The sequence below is a fragment of the Argiope bruennichi genome, chromosome 3, assembly GCF_947563725.1.
Source record: "Argiope bruennichi chromosome 3, qqArgBrue1.1, whole genome shotgun sequence".
Taxonomy (NCBI): domain Eukaryota; kingdom Metazoa; phylum Arthropoda; class Arachnida; order Araneae; family Araneidae; genus Argiope; species Argiope bruennichi.
This window is the reverse complement of record NC_079153.1, coordinates 132,233,085-132,256,287: the sequence shown is the minus strand read 5'-3', so window position 1 is coordinate 132,256,287 and position 23,203 is coordinate 132,233,085. Positions and strand designations below refer to the sequence as shown.

The following is a 23,203-nucleotide window of genomic DNA, read 5'->3' as shown; positions in this document are numbered from 1 at the left end:
GTAGAATTTAATATATCTGTGTACTCTCGTGGGAAGTATGTACAATAGAGTCTCTATATGGGGTGCCGTCTCTGATTCTAACCATTAAAGATGTATAGTTTTAAAAAATAATCACTAAATAGGACTGGTAGAACTAGTAGGTTGTATAAAAATACATTTAATGAATGAAAATAACATAAAATACAATATAATACAAATTAAATTTTTTCCAACTGCAAGATAATGTCTATCTCTAATGGCTTAGATATTATCTGGTATTGGGCAATGTTCAGATTGGGAATCTCGTATGTCGAATTAAAATGCTTGGGGAAAAATAGATATACAAAAATTTTGTTTTTTAGAAATTTTAATATTCTGAAGTATAACTTGAAAACTTTTTTTTATCTTTTTCTTTTTTACAAAGTTGTATATAGTTAATTTTTTGAATACACATCTAAATGGAGAATAGACACTAAATAGGAAACGAGAATAGATAAATTATGAATATAGAATGCTTTGTCAAAGATTTACTGCTTTATAATTTCTTGAGAAGTGCTTTAGAGATTCATTTAATAATGGGTTCGATAGTTTTCTATGATTCAAGCAGTAATTTTTGATAATAATTGAATACTATCAATAATTTCCTTTGAATATAAAATGTTGCACTATCTGAAAATATTTGATACTTATAAATATCATCTTGCCATCTTCTAAAAAATTTCTTTTACCTAAATTTTTATATTTCATTTATTTAATGTGTGATATAGTCGCAGAATTAACTACAGAAACAACTAATATAGTGTAGCGTCCGTGCGTTTCATTGCTTGAAAAAGGATATGAATATAGTCTTTTTGATATTATAGAGTTCAGGTTATTTGATATAGAATTAGAAAATATCTTGCCGTTGTTGTTTTAACTTACACATTCAAGTATTGTAATCCAAAAATTCGATTAACATAATTGAACATTTTTCAAATTTCAAAAATAAGAACTGTTTTAGGAATGTAGCTTACTCATATCTTTAGCACAGCGTGTGTGAAAATTAAAGATAATTAGTTGAAATTCTGAATCTGGTTTTCAAATCAGAATTGCATAACTGAAGCAGATTGTCTCGATTTTCTTTTGTGCATTTGAAACTAAAATAATATGTCATAATTAAAATTTTTATTTTAACAAATGTTTTTTCTCTAATTTTCAATAAATATACATCTTTTCTTTTCTGATTACATGCTTTAATCTACGTATTGCCATTGTTGTCTATGGAAAATAAATATATTTTTAGTTATTCCGTTCATTAACTGAAACATTGCTACACAGTACAATGAAATGCTAAAAATTTTTATGCTCTATGAATAATTTTATTTTTGAGATGCCTGAAATTCAAACACAAAAGTAACAAAACGTCAGTGGCAACGATAATTTCCTCTGACGTTTTGAGAAAACATTTACTGATGAGATAATCAAAATAAATTTTTAACCAATCGTTAAAAGCGGAACATTGAAAAATAATTCCATTTATTCTCGTTTTCTAAATAATAAACGGAATTATTCCCAATGGAGTAATTCCATTTATTATTTTTGTTCGTATTTTACTTTAATGGAATAATTCTATCATTATTTTTATTCGAATTATTTTTTTATGTTTTTCTGTGAAAAATAATTTTCTCTATATTTATTGGTATTTTTAAGGGAATAATTCCATCAATATTTATTGATATTTTTCTTTAATGTAATAATTCCACTTATTATTTTCACTGGTATTTTATTTTAGATTTTTGCTGTCGATTAAAGTTTTCTACATGATCAGCAAAATTTAAAATATGTTGAGTCAAACAGATTTTACAAAATAAAATCTTTTTTAATTAGCTTTAGTTTATAATACACTAACACCGAAAAGTTTTTGAATTATTTCTTTAAACTGATAAAATTTTATTGGAGTACTAGTAGCTTAAAAGTGATATATTATAATTCAGCCTGGAATTTGCTCTTATTCCAAATCCAGTAAATGTCTAGCTGATACTTCTGATAAGATATCTGATAACTTCAGAGATATATCTATATTTTAACTATTAAATTTCAGTGAATTAATTGATTAGATTTTGAATATTTTCAAAGAATGCTTTTACCGTGAAGTATAAAAAAATTGATATGTATGTTAAAAAGTAATAAAGTAATAAGTTTACGCATTCAAGATCATTTACCTTTCAACAAGCAGACATTGCAAAAACGATGAAACTGAATCAAGTTATATTAGACTCTTTTATCATATTTGATTACTTTCTTATCATATTGCGCCAATGTTATTCACGAATCCGTAATTATAAAACAGTATAAAAGATATTATCAAAAGTGAAAAAAAAATTGTTATTTATTTCAGCAATTTATAGATGAAAGAATAAATAAAACCATCTATTTTCAAACTCAACATACGGCGTATTACTTTCATCATTATGAAACAGTTCACAACTACGATAATATAAATATACATCATCCGATCCAATAATATTTTCTATTAACAGGTGTATGTCTCTCTTGACGATGCAGAAAATAAATTAAGGACAATAGTAACGACGTGGGCGTGTTAATGTTTGCGTCAACTGCAGATATACGTTGCGCTATCTTTATTCAAAGTCAATTTCCATATCACTATTTTTGAAAATAACGCATAAAAACCATTTAAAATTGTTTCAAAGAAAAGAAATTAAATATAGCGTTAATAAATTCACACAGAGAATATTAAACCTGTAATAACAAACTCCCAAAACACGCACTCACTGAGATATCGATTGACTAATGTTTTCTTTTCAAAATATCGATTTTTTTTTCTGTCGCTTTCTGAATAATAAAACTCATATCTAATATACAAAGATATACAAATTTTAAAATTGTGAAGTGAAAACTATTTGATTCCACATTCAAAAATTCGAAAAAGATTCAGTGTTTACTATTATCTAAAGACAACATGGAATCGTTCGAATCGATCGGACTGCTAAGCCTAACACGTCGATGACCTTCGCAGAAGAGTTGGGGAAGACGATGGTTTTCGGGAAAATTGAATAATAGGAATCATGATGCACGTACCTCTACTAAATAGTACTTCCGATACATGAATCAGAGCTATCCCTTGTCGATCATGTTTGGATAGGACTGGACAACGGTGGACACTTTGCAAAGAGTCATTCAGAGAGACAGCGAGTGTACCCTCTTGCCTTTCGATCTGCGACGAAAGCGGAGGTGATGATAAACAGTTAGGCTTAACTGTTTCTCCGGATGCACTGTGCGTTGGTTTATCCAGCGAGCGCATTTTTTTGTTGTTATTTATTTTTGTCAGGAATTGACGCATTGAATAATCGTTTCATATTTTTTGAGAATTTCAATAAAAACAAATCTTATATGAATTTGAAAAAAGTATATTTTCCCTCAAAATTATATGAATTATCTTATTTCTTAAATTTTTCTTCCCTGAATGTTCTTTAAACTAGATATAGACTTAACTAATGAAAAATTTTCCATAGGAAAGTGTCTTGGGAATTCTTTTATTAATTACTACCAGGCATACTAGTGAGAAAATTATATTTTTTCATTCTTTTTAACCTTTTAACCTTATTTTTATTTTTTACTGCTGTAATGAATTATTGCATGGAATTCAATGACGTGAAAATTATGACGAATTTTTAAAATGGTGAAAACATTTGTGTCCAACAAGAGAAGGTGTTTTTTTTAAAAAAAAGATATTTACTATTTTTCCTTTTTTTAAAAGAAAATATTTTGATAGGGTTTTTACAAAATGCAGTAAATTATATATTAAACAATTAGTGATGAAAAGCTGTAAATCAAAAAATTGCATGAAAAATTTGATTAAAAAATAGGAAGATGGAAAAGAAAATAGCTACATTCTTTTGATTTTTTTTTATGGAAATTTTTTTAACAATTTTGTGCTACTTGTAATTAAAGAAGAAAATCACCTAAAATTCATATTAAGTAATGATTTTTTTTTGCAATAACATAGTTTTAAAGATACTTTATTGAACATTTACTCTTTCTAAAAGAAATTTTTCTTTTCTCAGATAATGATATTGATTAAATATTAGATACTGTAAAAAAAAAGAGAGAAAAAGAGGGAGAACCGTTTTTATTTTTTATTATTTTTTTCAAGCTGAAATAAAGGTTAGAAATACTAAAGACAAAACAATATCTTTTGTTCTCTGTTTATAAAATTGTAGTATTTATTCTTCTTGGAGCCGGTTTCATAGATTTATATGTTTTAATATAATTAAATAGTTTCTTTATATGAAAATACTGTATCTTAAGGTACACATTCCTGATATTCAAAGGATTACAAGCTTTTTCCGAAATGTCTTTTTACGCAAAAATATCCAATTCAAACTAATTATTTTTCAAATTTTTCATTATGTTTTTTTTAATTAGAGTCCTATACATCTAAGTAGAAAGTTTGGTGTTTATTTTCCCAAAACTTTAGTGGGAATAAGTAAAAAAATATATCAATAAATTAAGCTACTTCTGTTAAAACGTTTAACATTTTGTATAATCATTGAATGCAAACTATTAAACAGTGAAAATAAAATAGTATCCTAAATTTAGATATTTAAAATCCCATATTCTTAATCTCTATTTATAATAGAAATAATTGTTTCTACATGCCTGTCTGTGTGTTTTGGTGCTTTTACAGGCTAGACCGTTTGGTCGAGAGTTATCGAAATTAATACATACATACGTTGGAAGAAAGGAATATGAATTTCAGAATATTTTCGAAATTTTAATTAATTAAAAACTAAGCGAATTTTTTTGAAGCGAAATATTACAGTACAAAAATAACTTCTACATCATTTCAAAATCACACACAAAAAAATGCCTTTTCAATAATAATTTTTTTTTGCCCTTTTTTTACAATTTACAAATTTTATTCTATTTTTAATCAGTTTTTAAAAATTATTTTAAATACATTTTCAAACAATTTGCTTCATATAAAATAAAAAAAAAATAACTAAAGTCCGCGAATACGTCACATGTGCATGAAAAAAAAAAGGTTTTATCAACATATTGCTATTATGCTGACAAAAACTCAAATTAAAAGATCAAGTTAACGCTCATTAGAAACTAAACCTAAAAAGAATAATTTTAACACATGTACATATGAAATGAAATAAATATGAAACAATATTGCTTAGAAAAATCAATAGAAAAGATTTATGTGACATTTTAAAATGTTTGAATTATTGATTCAATAGTTCTATATTATTCAAAGCAACACATGCTTTATATATATGTTACGGCCAAAGCCCGAAATCGGCCAGTTCGCGAATTGGCTTCGGACGATCGGCCAAAGTAGGAAGAAAGGAATCAAGAGCAGATTGTTTTACATACTGTTAAAAATGAGTACTTCTGTGCACTGTTTTTTTTAAGTACAATTGTTTCAGAAACGGGTTCAAATATAAGTGACACCTCTGAGTTAAAAATAAGCTTGTAATATATAAAATATGATCTCATGTTATTCTGTTCTCATATTAAAGCCATAATAGAAATTATTCAGTGAACGTATATGCTGTAACAACGTGATAGCGTGAAGATTAGATTTACGCCGGTTAAAATGAACGAATTATATCTTGAGCAAAGGCGTTGCGTATCGTGTATGGATACATAAGGCAAATTGAGTACTCAATTTTCATTTACCTTTAAGTGTGATCCTTAGTCTTTTTCTGCTCCATGGACCTAATGTTAAAAATCCCAGATCACATTTTCTCCCGAAATTTCCCTTCAAAAATATGAAATTTTTTGTAAAGACAAATAGCAAATATAAGGGCTAATTAAAACAAATGTGAAGGAAATATAGTTTTGTTATTAATATCATTTAAAGACATTTCTTTGTTGGCGCCATCTGTCGAATTTCACCTACAATATGACCTTATTTATATTTTATACATAAATGTCATTATATTTATTTACCACTAGCTGCCTTTGGCGACCAGCCGGTATTAATTAATGATCGCTAAAATTTTCAATTAATGTAACTTGTTCTCTTAGTAGCTTTTTCTGCAAGATATTTTTGAGCTTTATATTTAGGTAGTTATATGATTCAGTCATATTTTTATGTAGGCTTTAAACAGTTGTGTTCATTGTACTACTTTCTCTGATGTTCTGTCAGTATCCATAAAATTTCTACTTTAAATTAAAGTGGAAATGTTAAACTGCAATCAATATAAAAGCTTTTTATATTGAAGCTAATCATGTATTTTTTTAAATATGAACTCTGAAATGAGAGTCGTTTGGCAGTGAAATTATATGTGCACTGCAGAATAATTTGTATCATATCCTAAAGAATTATTCAACAAATATTTCTTTGATTCATCGTAAAATTAATTTTTTACTTTCAAAAGATTTAAATGATGTAAATAAAAATATTTTATTTTATTTCAGTCAATAAATGAATTTATGAAAAAATTACGAATTTTAAATTTTACACAGTCATTTGGTCCCAAGAAATCCTATTCTGCGAAATACTCTTGACGCTTCAACTTTTAAATAAATAAATAAACGTCCCTATCTTCTGCGATGAATCTGACCGATTTATGAAGTTTTTATGCATCAATTTTAGAACAATCAACATTTTCATAATCACAGGTCAATTACTGTCGAGAAATCCTGGCTGAAAATAAACGTATCTTCATTGAAACAGTCGGTGGAGTAGTCTAAAATCGCCAGTTTTTATAGAAGAGTGATATTGAAATTTCATAAATCAGTCAGTTTTAGTGATTGATTTAGTTGGTTGGAGTTCAACAATTTTTATTTAAAATATTGGTGTCTCAAAAATATTTTGTTAAATATGATTCAAAGGGCAGAGAACCTATGTAAAAATTTAAAATTCCTGACTCGTCGGAGCATTTATTGACTAAAGTTATATTAAATATAATTATTTAGTTCCTTTAGACCATTTTGTTAGCAAATGTATGCCCTAAATTAGCTGATGGTCGCTGATTAGAATGATTATAAGCATATTAAACTATGTTTGCCTTAAATTAAATTGTTTTATTGAATTAATAATATAGGTATTGTCAAAGCTCATAGAAAAATTCTCCTCCTTTTACTTTTCAGAAAATATTTTATTTCATTTTTTTTTTCATTTTATAGACACTTGCCGAAAATTACAATTTTACTTATTAAATTTGCAATAATAGTTTATTTATTTTTTAATTTAAACTTCTATCAATGTAATGGCAACACATTGATAAAAGCTTTTTTTTTTTTTAATTTGACGTGCTATTGCAGATTAAATTTTTTTTATTTTTTTATTTTGAGCGAAATATATTATTGAAAAGTATGGTTAAAATATTTCTTTAAAAATTCGTTAAAAATCTAAGCTTAATTTATAAATTAAAACATTGGTATCATTAAAAAGATAATTTTTTGAGCTTTAATTTGATGCAAAAATCGATTTTGTGCTGTATTATTTTCTGGTTATAACGACAAAACGCCGAAATTACGCTTAGTTTTTAATTAAAATTCTAATTAAAAATTTAAAAAAAAACGCTCCACGGTGCACATTCCCGACCTCCAAAGTATATATATGCCAAATTTGATAACTGTATGTCAAACGGTGTGGACTGTAGAGCGCCAACACACACACACACGCACGCACGCAAACACACACAGATACACATTGAACTTTATTGAAGTATAGATTATCACATCGGGCTTTGGCCAAAGGTTCCCGGCCACTTCGCGAAATGGCCAGCCAAAGTAGAAAATACAATATTAATTGCAAGTATTTCGGACTTTGGCCAAACCTCTTGGCCAGTTCGGGAATTGGCTGGCCAATTCCGTAACTTTGGGCCGTAACATATACAAAATATCCACTCTAATCGAACCCAAACAGCTTATTTCAAATTGTTTGTAATAGGCTTATACGCTTAGTAGAAAAAAAGGTTTAAATGAAGAAAAAAAATTATATTTTAAGTAATTTGAGTTAATAATATACTGAAGAATTGCTAATTTTGGATTTTTATATAGACTCTAAACAATAAGGACTATATTTAGTAAAATCTTTCTAAATAAATTAAACTGATTTTTATGTAAAAAACTAAGAAATTTTTTTCTTATTTTCTTAGATAATAATAAGACAAGATTTTTTTTTTATTATTATTATTTTCTAAAACATAGCATAAATTACAATATATATATATTCTGTTGTGCACATAAGGTTGTCAATACTAAATAATTCGGTCTTTTGCACTGTTATTTTTAATCAGCAGTAGCGGTCACTTTGAAATCTTCTCTTACAGTCTCTAGGTAAGATCTTATTTCCTCCCCCCTCCCCGAATAAAATTATGGAACTTGAATGAAACTGTGAATCTGACATTTTTACTGAATCTATCGAGCTAATATATGTTTTGAAAACTTTTGTTCTGACAGACAGTCATTTATTCATTTTTTTATTAACTTGAAGGTTATTTTATATATTTGGATAAATGAACCGTTTTGTTATAGGAAAGCAAAATAATAAGATATCTTCATAAAACGGAGATTCAGAGAAAAGAAACCAGCGGGAGTGGCCTCACCAATACTTTCTCTTACACCCTCTAATAAAAGTGTTATCCCAGAGAACGCCTTGCATTGTATTGGCGAACACTAATTAGAAAATATTGAACTTTCGTATAAATGTAGCAGTTTTACTGAATCTATCGTGTCGATGAATCCGTGGCTTTGGGTTAAAAATATTCGAAATTAAAATTTGGGTTTTAGACACATTCTTTTTAACTGATTGAAATCATAATTTAGCAGAAAACTACACTTGTAGTTACAAAATTCCATACCAAATTCGATATATTTAAGTCATTGCGAGTTATTTCATTTACAAGTTTCTGAAAGTACAGATAGATAGACAGTCAACTCCTTGTTGGCTTTGGCTCAACATTTGACAAGTGTCTACACTATAGATGCTAAATCTGTGTTCCAAATTTTGTTTATCTAGATATCTTCATTTTGTAGTTATCATGCTAACCTATATTCGAACAGCCGGACAGATATATTTCCTCTAGATGGAGTTTGTTCAAAATTTGAGAGATAGCTGCAAATTTAATGTAAGCACAGTATACCAATTTTCAACCGTCGAGGGAGTCATTTTTGAGTTATCTTTGTCACACAAACCGGTAGAAAACACACACACACACAAAAAAAAAAACAGAATTTTTCTAAAAATGTTGTTTTCGAGCTTAGGGAGGTTTAAAACATGGAAACTCGTCAAAGTCTTGAGTTCAATTTTTTTTAAAACAATATTTTCTCTATATTTAGTATACGAGAAAAAAAAGTCTTTTCAGCTGAAAGTAGCAGGAATGATCATTCTTTTAATAACGATGTTAGATTTCTTTCCTCCTTTATGAAAATGAAGTCATGAAAGTCTCAGATTAGAATTAATTATTCAGAGTTTTTGGTAATTGTCATAATGCTGATTTATCATTTATCAAGTATCAAATATGTTTTGCAGAATAAATATAAATGTAATAAATTACTATTGAAATATTTGCTTAAGTAATTTCTGTACATTGGTGTTCAGAGTTTAAAAGCTTCAAATTGCATAGAATGCGGTATTGTCCTGTTAATGCCAAGGGTACTGCAGGAAAAACCGTGCACAACTGTATTGCTTTAGACAAAGCTTATACAGAAGATCAACTAATTTGAAGGTTACATTCGATATTAGTAATTCCAAGTGAAGTATTTTTTAATTCTGGGGTGGATTTTTATTGTTCTTTTAAAGTAAAATTAAAAAAAAAAAGAACTATTTCCAAAAGTGAGTTTCATTATGTTGGATTGCTAAAGCTACTCATTTAAATTAGAAATTGACGGATAAAATAGATTTTACAATTGACGCTTTTACTGAAGATTTGAATAGTTAATATTCTGTGATGGTCATATTTCCATAGATTGTTTGAGTTCACATCTTATTTCAAGAATGTAGATTCAAAATCAAATCACTTAAGAAAATTAATCTATAATAATAAAAACGAAATCTTAGAAGAAATCTCTTTATCCTCAGAAGCAATCCAATGAAAATTTGGATCTCCTTTCTCTCTCTCTCTCTCTCTTTGTATATATATATATATATATATATATATATATATATATATATATATATATATATATATATATATATATATATATATATATATATATATATATATATATATATATATATATATATATATATATATATATATATATATATATATATATATATATATATATATATATATATATATTTACTGTACTGTTATGCACTTTCGCACTCTCTCGAAGAAACCATGGTTGGTTGGTGGTAAGGTCACGGCTTTGAAACCGGAAGATTCCATTATCGAGAACAGAAGAATCTCCAGGCAAGCAGATTTGGTGCTCGATAAGTCCGAAAGTCCATCAGGACTGAACATCCTCCCACTGGTGCGGTACGGAAGTTTGGAAAGGGGGATATCAGCTCATGTATCATCCCTATCGTTTTGTATCGGTTCAAAATTACATGGGCAGTCCCAAAATAGTCCTGGTATTGTCTTAAAAGGGTACATGAATATAAACAAACTAAATTTCTCTCTTTGTTTGTGTAACTTGCATGTACATACAATGATCAGATAGACTTTGCAATAGGTAATATTAAATACATTCTCATGTGCACCATACGTCAATGATTCATTTTAAAAATTAAGAAATGATTGATATTCATTGCTTTTTGGCGGACGTTATTTCTCATATACATAAAAAATCCACTTAGCTTTTATCGAACCGATTTGATCATTCGAAAGTCATTATTGCTAACTAAAATCAATTTAAAAATTCTTCGCCAAGATGTTCCAACGAAAGAATAGAATTAATGTCTTTTCCGAACCCAAACGACTTCAAGTCTCGAAAGCATCGAAGTAATTTCTTTATCCATCAATACATTACACACAAGAACCCATAAAATACACTTTTCGACTTTCCGATTCCATGTTTGCATTTAATCGATATACCAGAGTAGACTATTAATGATTTTCTGTAGTTGATCACCTTAAAAACCAACCGCAAAGTCACTACTCACAAAAACTCTAATCCACCAGAACAAAATCAAAATCTATACCTCCCCAATGCACCCTTAGATTCTGCCCCCCTTCCCTCCCAGGGGGATCGATACATTAGAACTTCCAAGTTGCGCCCACTCCTTCATTAATTCCGATTTTGGAACAAAAGAGGTGATTTATATCTGCATACATATATGCGCACTATTTTTATATCGCGGAGGAACACGGTGGCCCCAAGCCATTAGCAGGATTTTTCGATAGATCTAAAAGGTTCCGCTCAAGTGGTAACAGCCGGGTTTCATCGCACATTGGAAATCAGTTGTTTATGGGATACATACTTCGAGGGCTCAACATTTTATGAATTATGTATAAGTTTATGCTGAGATTTAGGCGCTAATTTGCTTTTAAAAACGTTTTCAAGAAGGAAACTAAGTTTGCACATCTTCTCTGTGGTATTCAAATGCTGGGCTATTAGAAATTCTTCCCAACCAATTTTGGTTTTCGTAAATTTCGTTTTTGTTTTGAGGTGGAGAATTATAAAAATTGACATGCAGATTTAATTAGATAAGAATCGGTTCTTTTTCAAATATTTATATCGGATGCTAACTTGGAAATTGATTTTCATTCGTGATCATTCCTTGCTTGATGTTCTATATCAAGGGTAAAATGAAACATTCTCCGAATTGATTCAACACCATTTTTTAGGAATATATATAATTTCATATTTCTTGCAGCCCGCGAGTTCCAATGTTTTGCAGATATTAAGCATAGTTGATCAGTAATGCGAGTTGCTGTCTTTGCTAATCGATTATTCATAACGAAGGTCATTATTTCAAACTTTTTATTTTCTTGACAATAATGCAGACACGTTTTTTTTAAAAAAGAGCTAAATGAATGTTTAGTATTCTGCAAAAAGATGTAATAGTAATAATTGTAATAAGATATTCACTTCCCTCTTTGCCAAATACTCATTTTTAAATCATTAGAACTAGACATACATTTCCAAACAAATAAAAATGCTCAAAGCGACATAAAAAGGTTCATATTTCATGTTGTTTGAGTCAATAAAAGTACTGAGGTAAAGGTCAATAAAGATTGAAAAAATGAAAATTAGATTTTTTTATATTATTCCTTTGTTCTCCCAATCGTATTTGATCAAATATTTTTAATACCATATGTTACATAAAAAAGTTCCACAATTCTGCAATTAAAATTGACCGAGTTATGAACCTTTGAATATCAGCGTTGTGGACCCTTTAAATGGGTGTTTTGAGGAAGATCCAAATCCATATTTTTCCATTTCCTTGCATAATGGCCGGGACTTGGTGGCTTGGTGATAAGATCTCGGTTTCAGAACCGTACGGCTTCAAGCTCGAGAAGGTGAAAGTGAAGCATGTATATTTTTAAGTCGTAGAGTTTACATATTCAACCTGTAAAAGTTTTTAAGTTAATTAATTAGAATTCTAAAGAATATGGATAAAAGACATTTTTAGCATTAATGTCTGGCGTATAGATGCAAAATAAATTCTTGAAATCACTTCCTCTCTAGAATGTCACTGCATCTAATTGGCCATAAGAGAAGACTGGAGTTTCTTGGTTTATAATCACATTTATAAGAGATTAAAATTTTAGTCACATATCTGAAAAAGCATTATCAAGTATGACGATTGTGGAATTTTATGGTTATTTTCATCGCCATTAAATCCCATAATCCATCACCACAAGAGATTGAATTTTAGCTTAAATAATTAAAAATATCAAAAGAAGGGGATTTAAAGACTCTTTGTCTCCTTCATTTAGTAGTTTTTTTTTAAAGAAACATGTGCTGATTTAAATCTTTAGAAAAAAAAGGCTATCTTCTAAAGCCAAGAAATCATAATTAATATAATACATTAAAGATCTTCAGTGATCAAAGAAGAATTAGCAATGACGCTTTAAAATTTTTTTTATTATTTTTGTACCATGGATTTGTTCTACGAGTTGGATATTTAAGTTTAAAGAGAATACAATCAATAAACCTTTCATGGTTGCAAAGGTGTCTATAAGGGTTGTCATTTATTCCGAATTTATTTATTAGGACATAAATAATATCCATTCAGATAATTATGCTTGTTATTATTACTCTTGCACCCTTACTCTATAGAATATGGGATAAAATGGAGGGAATATCCTCTAGAGTGTCCTAGTACTTGTCATTTTCATAAATTAGGTGTACATTTTGAAGCGAGATTTTCTGATAATGTGTGATAATATTTTTACGTGCAGTTCTCTCAAATGACGTGTTCGGGTTCGTGACTATTTTTGTGAGAGAATCTCACAAGACATATTAAAGACATATTAAGACTCACATTTCAAGACATATTAAATGTTTTATATTCCAAACCAATACGATTTTTTGGTTTAATTTTGCTCTAATTAAGATTTTTTAGCTATTTTATTTGAATCATTCTCGATGATGTGAAAGATAAACTTTTCAAGCTTGAAGTACAGAGAAACTGCTTATCAGCAATGATATTTTTTTTCTGTAACTGAGAGATTATCAATGGCATAACGAATTGCTAAAGATTCGACTGTAAAAAACAAATTAATAGGAGGAATTGCATAAAGGAAGGATAATCACAACAAAATATTTAATTTTCATAATTAAGTTTTTAAATATCAATTGCTAATAAAAAAAGAATTTCCCCAATTGCGAAAATTAGCTAATCCACAAGTGAATTACTTTCGAAAAGTCAGATACAGTGTGAGCATTAGTCATGCCAAAGCGCATGTAAATAAACAAATATTTTGGAAATATTTTAAATTTATTTATTTTTTAAATAAAATTCTATTCTATAAATTAAAGTTAAAAATTCAATAAAAAAGGGATTTATGATATACTAATTGGCCGTATTAAAATTACTAAAATATGAAATAAAATTAGTTCACACGTTAAAAAAAATCTCAAGAACTTTAAAAGTAAAAAAGAAACATTTCCTTAAATCATTCCGTGTGAAGCAAATAAAAGTCAAACAAGAAATCACAATATAAGTTAAACTTCCGTATTCTGCTTCAATTATCACCGCTTCATTTCAGAATTTTTATCTTCAAAAATCAAAAGGACAAAAATATATCAAAACAGAAAAAGAAACATGACTTTTTTTTTTAAAGAAAAGAGTATTAAACATCCTATAGGGAAAAAAAATTCCCATTGTATAAAGTCATTCTTAAAACTCGAGAATTCAAAAAATCAAAATACGCTGAATGCGCAGGTAAGGACATTCCTGCATTAGTTGAAGAGATAAAATATTGACTCGTGCTCCTTTGTGCAGACATCGGCATATTTGTAGAGGCGAAAACCTCCGAATCCATCGCGCACAGATCTCTACAGATGCCGACGGAACATATCGTAAATTTCTCTCTCGACCGAAACGCTAAGGATAGCACTATCGATACTCATGAGGAGGAGAACAATTTTGCACACCCGGAAATCTCTTAAATCCCGAAGTCTTCAGTGAGTGTTGAATACTCACTGAATATTTTCCTCTTTAAAACCGCTGTTCTATACATAAATTGTTAATCTAATTGCTCTTAAAATTTATGCCTTAAATTTTAAGTCATTGTTTAAAAATTTTTAATTAATTAAATCTGAATTTAAAACTCTTTAAAAATTTATTTATATATCATATAAAATAATTTTGGGTCATCCTTTTTTATGACCGCGAAATTTGTAAAATTTGTAATTTTTTTAATTTAGAAAACACTAAGGATAGCACTATCGTTACTCATGAGGAGGAAAACAATTTTGCACACTCGGAAATCTCTTAAATCCCGAAGTCTTCAGAGGGTATTGAATATTCATTGCATATTTTTCTCTTAAAAACGGTTATTATACACATATTGTTCATCTAATTGCTCTTAAAATTTGTCTGAAATTTTTCAATCATTTAAAAAAAAATTTTATTATTGTAAATTTGATTTTTAAAAGAAAGTCTTTAAAAATTTATTTATATGTTATATAATATAAATTTTTGTCATCCTTTTTTATGACCTAAAAATTTGTAAAACCTCTAATTTTTTAATTTTGAAAACGTTAAGAATAGAAGTATTGATTCTCATGAGGTGGGGAACCATTTTGCATACCCGAAAATCTCTTAAACCCAGAAGTTTTAGAGTGTTGAATACTCGGTGAATATTTCCCTCTTAAAAATGGCAATTATATACATACTGTTCATCAAATTGTTCTTAAAACTTATGTCTGAATTTTTTATAGCATTAAAAAATATAATTAATTAAATTTGATTCTTAAAGATCGTTAAAAATTTATTTAAACATAATATGAAGAAATTTTTGGTCATCCTTTTGTATGACCACGCAATTTATAAAATTTATAATTTTTTAATTTAACAAATTGTTTGTGGTATAAAATTTTGTAGGCTCTGATAATCTGTAAAATATCCGTATGTTTTTGCATAATGTAAATTCTATTAACTATAAAGAGGCACATTTCTTTAATTAAATTAACTAAAAATCAAAGTCAATGGCAAATCGTGCCTAACCCTGAAGCAAAATACTCTGTACAAAATAATTACCAATTATTTCAATTCATGGAATAATAAAAGTTCAGTCCGACACTGATTGACTATAAAACATGGTTAGAAATAAGTGCTTTAATAGGAATGAAAATTGTCGCAATCTTAGTACTCCTCATTTAGATGATAAGGACTGTCGTCATTTCGTTTAAATATATAAATTAGTAAATACATTTTACAACGTTTTCAAACTAGTCACATACAGAACAAACACAAACATCTCTTAAAATATTAAATTGTAGAAATTTTTTAGTAAATATTAAGTCGTCTAAATAAAATCTCTTGAAGTTGACTTAAGTCAAGAAGCCAATATGCATATAAACTTATTTCAACAAATAAAATATACCAACGCAGCAGCTAACACGGTCAAATAATTACAAATAAAACAATATTAATTTAATACAGCTTTTTCCGTCGGAATAATATTCTCAGAAATGTAAAAATAATGTATGTATGTTAAAATTGATATTCTCAGGATGATATTGACAGTTTATCATATATACACAATAACATAACAATGGAAAATAAATAATGTAAAACTAACATGACATTAAATTAATCTTGTTATTCAACTATTTATCTATGCATATAATTGAAAATTCATTTTTTTGTTTGAAACTCAAATAATTCCACACTCCTTGGCATTTGAATTGGATTTGAATGAAATTTAATACACTTGTTCCTTATCATTCAGAAGGATTTATGCTCTATTAAAAAGTTTCTACAAGCCTCTAAAGGGGGTGATACAGGAATTGAAAGATTTTGTGTTTTTCAGATCATTTATAAAAATTATTTTTCTATCATCTTAAAATTTAAAAAATTAGCTTTTTAGTGTCAACTTTCATTTCAAAGCTGCTTTTTATTTAATTGTAATCATTTTTTAAAAAATTAGTTTAAAAACATATTGCTACAATATTATGTTCTTCGTTAGATTACTGAGCCTACCTTCAGTTAAATTACATTTATCATTCAAGTGGTTTTTGCCAGTGTTGAATTTATTTTCTTCGGTCATTTTTGCTTCTGTTTTTTAATGTAGCTTTTTCAGTTGAATTTGCATTGAATTTCTAAAATTCTATCTTTGGTTTGCGTTTTAAAACGCTTTCTTTTAAAGCTGTTGTGATTTTTTAACGTATTATCCAATTTTGTTTCTAACGAATGCTTTTTTTTATCTGTTCCCTGTGAAATAATTTGTAAAAAGTTTGATGCATTTATGATTTCATATTTGATTTCTTTTTTTTTCATGTGTAGGAACTTTATGAATCGGATGCGTGGTAATTGCTCGTTTTATATCTTTATATTTCACTTAAAGGTACAAAAGAAATTCCTGTAATATTGTAATGATTTTTCGGCTAATAGTATCATGTAAAAAAGAAAAAAGAAACAAATACATAATAGACAAAAAATTTGGAAAGAATTGCATCGAGATAGACATTGAAAAATATTATTTTTTCTTTGATAAAAAAAAAAAAGATGCAAGTTTATGCTTAGTTACTGTTAAAAAAAATTAGAAAATTAATTGGAAAAAAATAATTCTCATTTTCCAAAGATTGCATTTAATGTCTTCATATTCAAGTGAAGGACATTAATTTTTATTTTATCTCATCATTACATCTCTTTCTTTGGGATTCATTCGTTTGCGTAAAATCCATTATTATGAATCTTCATCAATAAAAAATAGTGCTGAGTTATTGCACTAGATGGCGCTAAGATTTCCTGAAATGTCCGAACGTTTTTCAGCAGTGCCGATGAAGCTCAAACACGTTGCTTCAAAATATCTCCTTTTAATGAGACAGTTTCATTTTCTGACTACTTTATTTCCCAGTAATGTTTATGAAATAGGATAACTTCAGAGTAGTTTTTTTGTTTTATGCTTCCTTATCTAAGTCACTTAATTTTATTTCCTTTTTCGTTTAATGAAAATGAACATAGTGTATTTTTTCAATTTTTCAATTATTAGCATCCTTATTAAGCTCAGAAATGAAAACTATTGCTTTAAACTTTGAATGAAAACTATTGCTTTATGTTCATGATATACAGATTTGCCTTGTATATCAGAGTTTTAAGCCAAATGAAAGATTGTTTATATTATTATTATTTTCAACATTGCATTTTTTACATTGCTAAATATTTTAATGTCACGTTTATATATTCTTCTACACTGATATACGAGGATCTTTTTAGTATTTAGTGTTCCTTCATTGGAAAAGTTATAACTTTAACTCAAATTTTTTAAAGACAATTGTTAAGAAGATAGAAATAATGGAATTAATGTGATTATATTTTAATTTTTCATGCGATAATTTAAAATCTTACAGAAGTAAATTACATCTAATATTAATATGAAAATTAGTGTAGGGTATTTGAATAAATGTCGTAAATTTAAATTTCTAAACCATTTGTCCAGACAAAAGTTCAATGTTCAGTTAAAAAAAATACAGGTTGTACTCATTATTTTTAGATAATTTGAATGGCAACGTGCATTATATAATTTGGCATTTTTTTATGATTTCAAATTGCAGTAAAAAAAAAAATAGAATATAATGTTTCCATAAAATAGTAGCCAGCCAGCTTAAGGAATATGTCCCCAAATTTGATGATGAGTTACTGCATAAGTATAAGGAACACACCTAAAATTACATCTATTTAGCCGACTGTTGTCTTAATAGCAACCAGATTCAATAATAGGTTTCCAACTCAGGAAAACTAAAACATCGAGTTCCATAAAATCTCGGAAATTAATTATATGGCGAATGAAATACATTTTCTATGCCTTCTTAGTATACGAAATATAAAATATCAAATAAAGTAATAATATAATTAATAAAATAGAAAATATCCTTTTCTTTCCCAAGAGAAAAATTCTATATTTATAGGCTATATATTTTTGGACTGTTGTAGAAAGCATAGTTTTTTTAGAAATTAGACTGATCTAATTTTCCATAATTTTAAAACTGTTCTTCGAATGGTTCTAAAATTTCAGATTAAAAAAACTCTAATTGTTTTATCAAATGAATTTGAATAAACGAGTCTAGCAAAAATTCTTGAAAAGTACATACTTCCATTATTTTCCCGAATCGAAGCATGAAACTCGCCTCCGTGATAATTAAGAAACAGGAAAATATTTTTTGGAACAAAATGATTAAGAAATAAAAAAATATTTTTTAAAACAAACATTTCACTAAAACTAATCTTATAACTCAATTTATTTCTGTATCCTAAATGCTTACTTTCACTACATTCAAATTGCTACAAAGTTCAGATCACAAATTTTCTTTGGAAAAAAAAAATCAAGTTCATGATTTAAAAACGCACTTCTCGACAGCGAGTTATCGACTCCGAAGGTGAGGAAACTGTTCACTGTTCAACCGATAGATGGCACTGCGGTTCCATAAAAGTGGAAATCTCTATGTAGAATTCAAGATAATCCCAGAAAGTAAATTGTAATGCTTTCTTCTTTGCCAGAATTTCAGTGAAGCTGAAAGAAGCAAATGACGTCCCGACACCGTTTATCTTTTTTTTAACTAGAAATAAATAAAAAAGAAATTATAAAATACTTTTTTAAAGCCAAGCTATATCTTTAGAAGAATTCGACGAAAATATGATATGTATTTAAGTTAATAAAAATGATAAACCGAAGGAGGATATGAAAGGTCAAGATAAAAAAAATATTAAATTTAGAAAAGTTATATGATTTTTTTTTTGATTTTGGAAATTCAGGAAATTTTCTACAATTTCATTTGGCGCGTTGACGTATATTTCGGAAGAATTAAATGATATCATTCAACGTGAATCAAAATTTGGCAGATCTGGCTACGTTTCGATCCTTCAATAACTCCAAATTCGCAAACAGAGAAGTAAGGAAAAATAATCGCCGAGTTCATTTGCTATAATTGTATTATTTCTCATCAACCCGCCCTCCATTTCATACTTTCCTTTCTCTCAGGAAATGTACTTATATACCTGAAGTAAAATATCAACCACTAACTGAATTACTCATATACTGTATACATATTTACTCAGTATCATATTTCAGGGGCTTTTTAATTTAAACATAATTTGGGTAATGGGAACTAACATATATTTTTGAAAACTATTCTCCAGTTTATTCATTCTTTGAAATGCAACATGTGTTATGTTAATGTTTGTTAAACTGCAAAATATGAAGTGATATCTGCAATATATACATGATTTCTTTATTGACATTTTTTGGTTTTACGATTTCAATACCTGGATCAAATAAAAAGTATTTTAAATATAAAATTATTTTTTATTGCGAAATAATCTCTGCTTATTCTTTTTGTTAATCACTCGTTTTTGTTCCTCGCTCTCTCCGTAACTGTAAATTATAAGCCAGAGCGTTCCAGCGCTGCTTAAGTACAACACAATTCTTTTTAATGACAGTTTTTTCATTGAAATTAACAATTAAAGGGTATCAATTTTTAAAAATTCAATGAGACATAGAACAAGCTCTACCATTAATTAAAAAGTTTTTAGCGTATATAAAATGTAATTTGTTTTAAATCTGCAAGTAGTCTCCCACATACTCTCTAATAAAGATATTATTCCGCAGCCAGTTTGAAATTGTGGATCATGGGAGGATTGTGAATGCAACGAATGAACTCACGAATTTTTATTTTCAATTTTACCATACGAAAGTTGTGTTTCGTAGTTATAGTAAATAAAACTGGTACTTGAATATTAATTGTATGACATTGGTAGAACCATAAAGAAATTTCTATCGTAAATCTAGCGTTTTTACTGAATCTAGCGCACAATCTTTGATGATCCTTCTTTTTCCAACATAATTCCAAAAATGTGTTTCTCAGAGTCTGAGAGCTCTGAAACTTGGAGATTCGGCAAAATCTTGAGTTCGTATTTTTTGACCATTACAATATTTTCTTTTTGCATACTTTGTTTACCAGAAAATAATTAATTCCCCATTGCAATTAAGAAAGATCAATTGTTCCATATCAACAATCATCCATTGAATTCAAACAATGACTTTTAAACCTTGTAGCAGGGAAAATGCCACATTTTTGACATCAAAATTTTAATTAATTCCATAACAAAAACTGTAAATTGCTTTCAAAAACCACTATCCAAGTATTAGCTCAAAAAAAAGAAAAAGAAAATCTGATGAAGCAATAAATTCCCTCATAAAACCCCTCTTCTCCGTAGGGAATTAATACTGCTCGTAAATATACCTCACACACAAACACATACACACACACAATTCATTTTGGAAATAATCATCATAATAAAACGTGGATAGAAAAAAATCAACGTTCGTACAAGAGAAAAAAAAAAGGGAATGGAGCTCGAATTTTCCTGACCGGGCTGTTGGCAGCCAGGCTCAAATCATAACTTCTACACCAGCGAACTAAACCGAAAGGAAGAAATTTTCCTCCCCCCTCCCCCACCTTGAGGCCGTAATCAGCAATTACTACAGATGTCATAAATTGTACGAGGGAGCTTATTGTAGTTGCAAGGCTGTTTTCGAGATGTGGAACCGACGGTTTTTATTTTGGGAGACGTAAATCTCAAGATGGTGGATTTTATGAGGTTGTCCACCCTAATAAGGGAGTGGGCTTTAGCACTGTTTTAGAAAACAAATTGTCAACTCGCTGCATTCAGGAGTTGGAATTTTATGGCATCTTGTTTATGAAATAAGCTCCGCAATATAAATGAAAATTTAATGATTGTTATTTAATAATTTAACAGATATTCCTTTTCTTTCATCATGATCAAATTATAGAATTTTTAACCCTTTGCTCTCGGAAAAGTAATTCGATTCATAATTATTCGAGCCTAAAAATGATGCACCGCCTGAAATGGTGCCTGAAAGACACCATTTGAGAGGAAAGGGTTCTAGATTGACATGCTGAAGTTATTCACATTAATAAAGGAATTCTAATCAAAAATAATTCTAATTTCAATTGGTGTATGGATCATTACATGAATGAAAATGGAGAAACACATCTAATTAAGAAGTATGGTAGCATATTGAAATTTTAAGTGTCATATCTATTTAGATTATACCTAATTAGATGCATAAGATCTAGAAGAAAGCTAATTAGGTCTATCTAACTAGATATCGGAGAAAACTCTTTGTTATTTTTTTGCGATAATAGAAAAAAAGCATTTTAAGTATCAAGTATATTTTAAAGCGCCATTTGTGATTAGATGACGGGTAATTGAATATCGCTAGAGCTTGAGATATTACAATTAAAAGTCTTCTCATTAGAAACAGTAAAAACTGTAAGAGCATGTTGCAGTAATTTAAAGAAATTTTCTGAGATATCAATTATTTTAAATTTCTATTATACGATTGAAATTTCAAAATGACCTTTTAAAAGGTTGAATCTGAGACTGAAATGGAAAATTGTTTATCTCTTTTAAAGTTATAGGAAGACAAGATCTTGATCCCTATTGAACTTCTTCATTTGCAATATATCAGGTGATCATATATGAATTGACACAATATAAAATTAACGCAAAATCATCTACAGATCAATTAGAGCTTGGAAAGATGCCATGCATGCTCCACAAGGAGAGCAAAATGTAACAAGAGTGAAATATTAATAAGACCAGGGGAAAATTTCTACTGTATTTATATCGACTATAAGTAAAATATAATGATGTATGTTAAAGTAAAAGAATAGAAGAAACATCCTTCACGATTAAAAAATTTATTACTTAAAAAAATATTTATGAAACAGAAGGTTTTTATCCCGATGTTCTTCGATGCTTTTCTTTTCAATGTCACTCATATATTCTTTCTTATTTCTACATCCTTATTGAATAATCTCTGAAATCTTAAGTTTGAAGTCGACTCTTTTGTTGAACTGATCTTCAATAAGATAAATAAAGCATATCGCTTGATTTGGACCTTGCTCATCGTGTTTCCTAGTCATTTTAGAAATTAATAATAAGAATACCCCCACAATTTTTAAATTGAAATACTAGACTATTTTAACATTAATCTGTTATGGAAGTTACCTGAAAAGATTGTACGTGAAAATGTTATTGGCGCTCAGTGTATCCTTCAGATGGGTTCAGTTTTGATCCCATCTGGGCATTTTGCAGTTTATTTATTTATTTTTGCATTGCAAAGCAATATGCATTAAGTTATTTTTGACTACTATGTTTATTAAAAAAATATTGTCATCTCATTAAATTTATCATACCGTTTTTTAAAAATATATTTCAATTTGTTTCGAAATGATATAGATATGCTCTGTAGATTACATCAATAAATGACACCAAGTTTTTGCAAGAAATTTATTAGTAAAAGTTATACCTCCAGCATTATTTTATATATTGATTGCAAGAGGGATAAGCAGTGGATCTTAAAGTGATTATAATAATTAATTAACATTATTCTAATGAAAATTTTTTATCACGTGTCTAAGTTTTCGATCAAGTTAATTTTTTTATATAATTTTGTGGAATTTAAATTTTGTTCTTTGTAATAAATATCTATTGCAAGATTTTATACCAGTATATTATAGCAATTTATATTTTTATATAGCATTTCATCTTTCACATCAATATTTTAATTTTTAATTAGTTTTCTAACAAACTTTGTAAATATCT

The 23,203-nt window shown here is 28.1% G+C and overlaps 1 protein-coding gene across 2 annotated transcripts in view; it reads right to left on the bottom strand.

The window, feature by feature from the left end:
- LOC129963532 (uncharacterized) overlaps positions 1–3,195 on the bottom strand; it is a 44,983-nt gene extending 41,788 nt beyond the window's left edge. For both annotated transcript variants that reach the window (XM_056077970.1, XM_056077971.1), the window contains exon 1: positions 3,061–3,195. In XM_056077970.1, coding sequence (XP_055933945.1) covers positions 3,061–3,087 — 27 coding nt within the window. In that variant the 5' untranslated portion in view covers positions 3,088–3,195. The remainder of the gene's footprint in view (positions 1–3,060) is intronic.
- Positions 3,196–23,203: the final 20,008 nt, after the last annotated feature.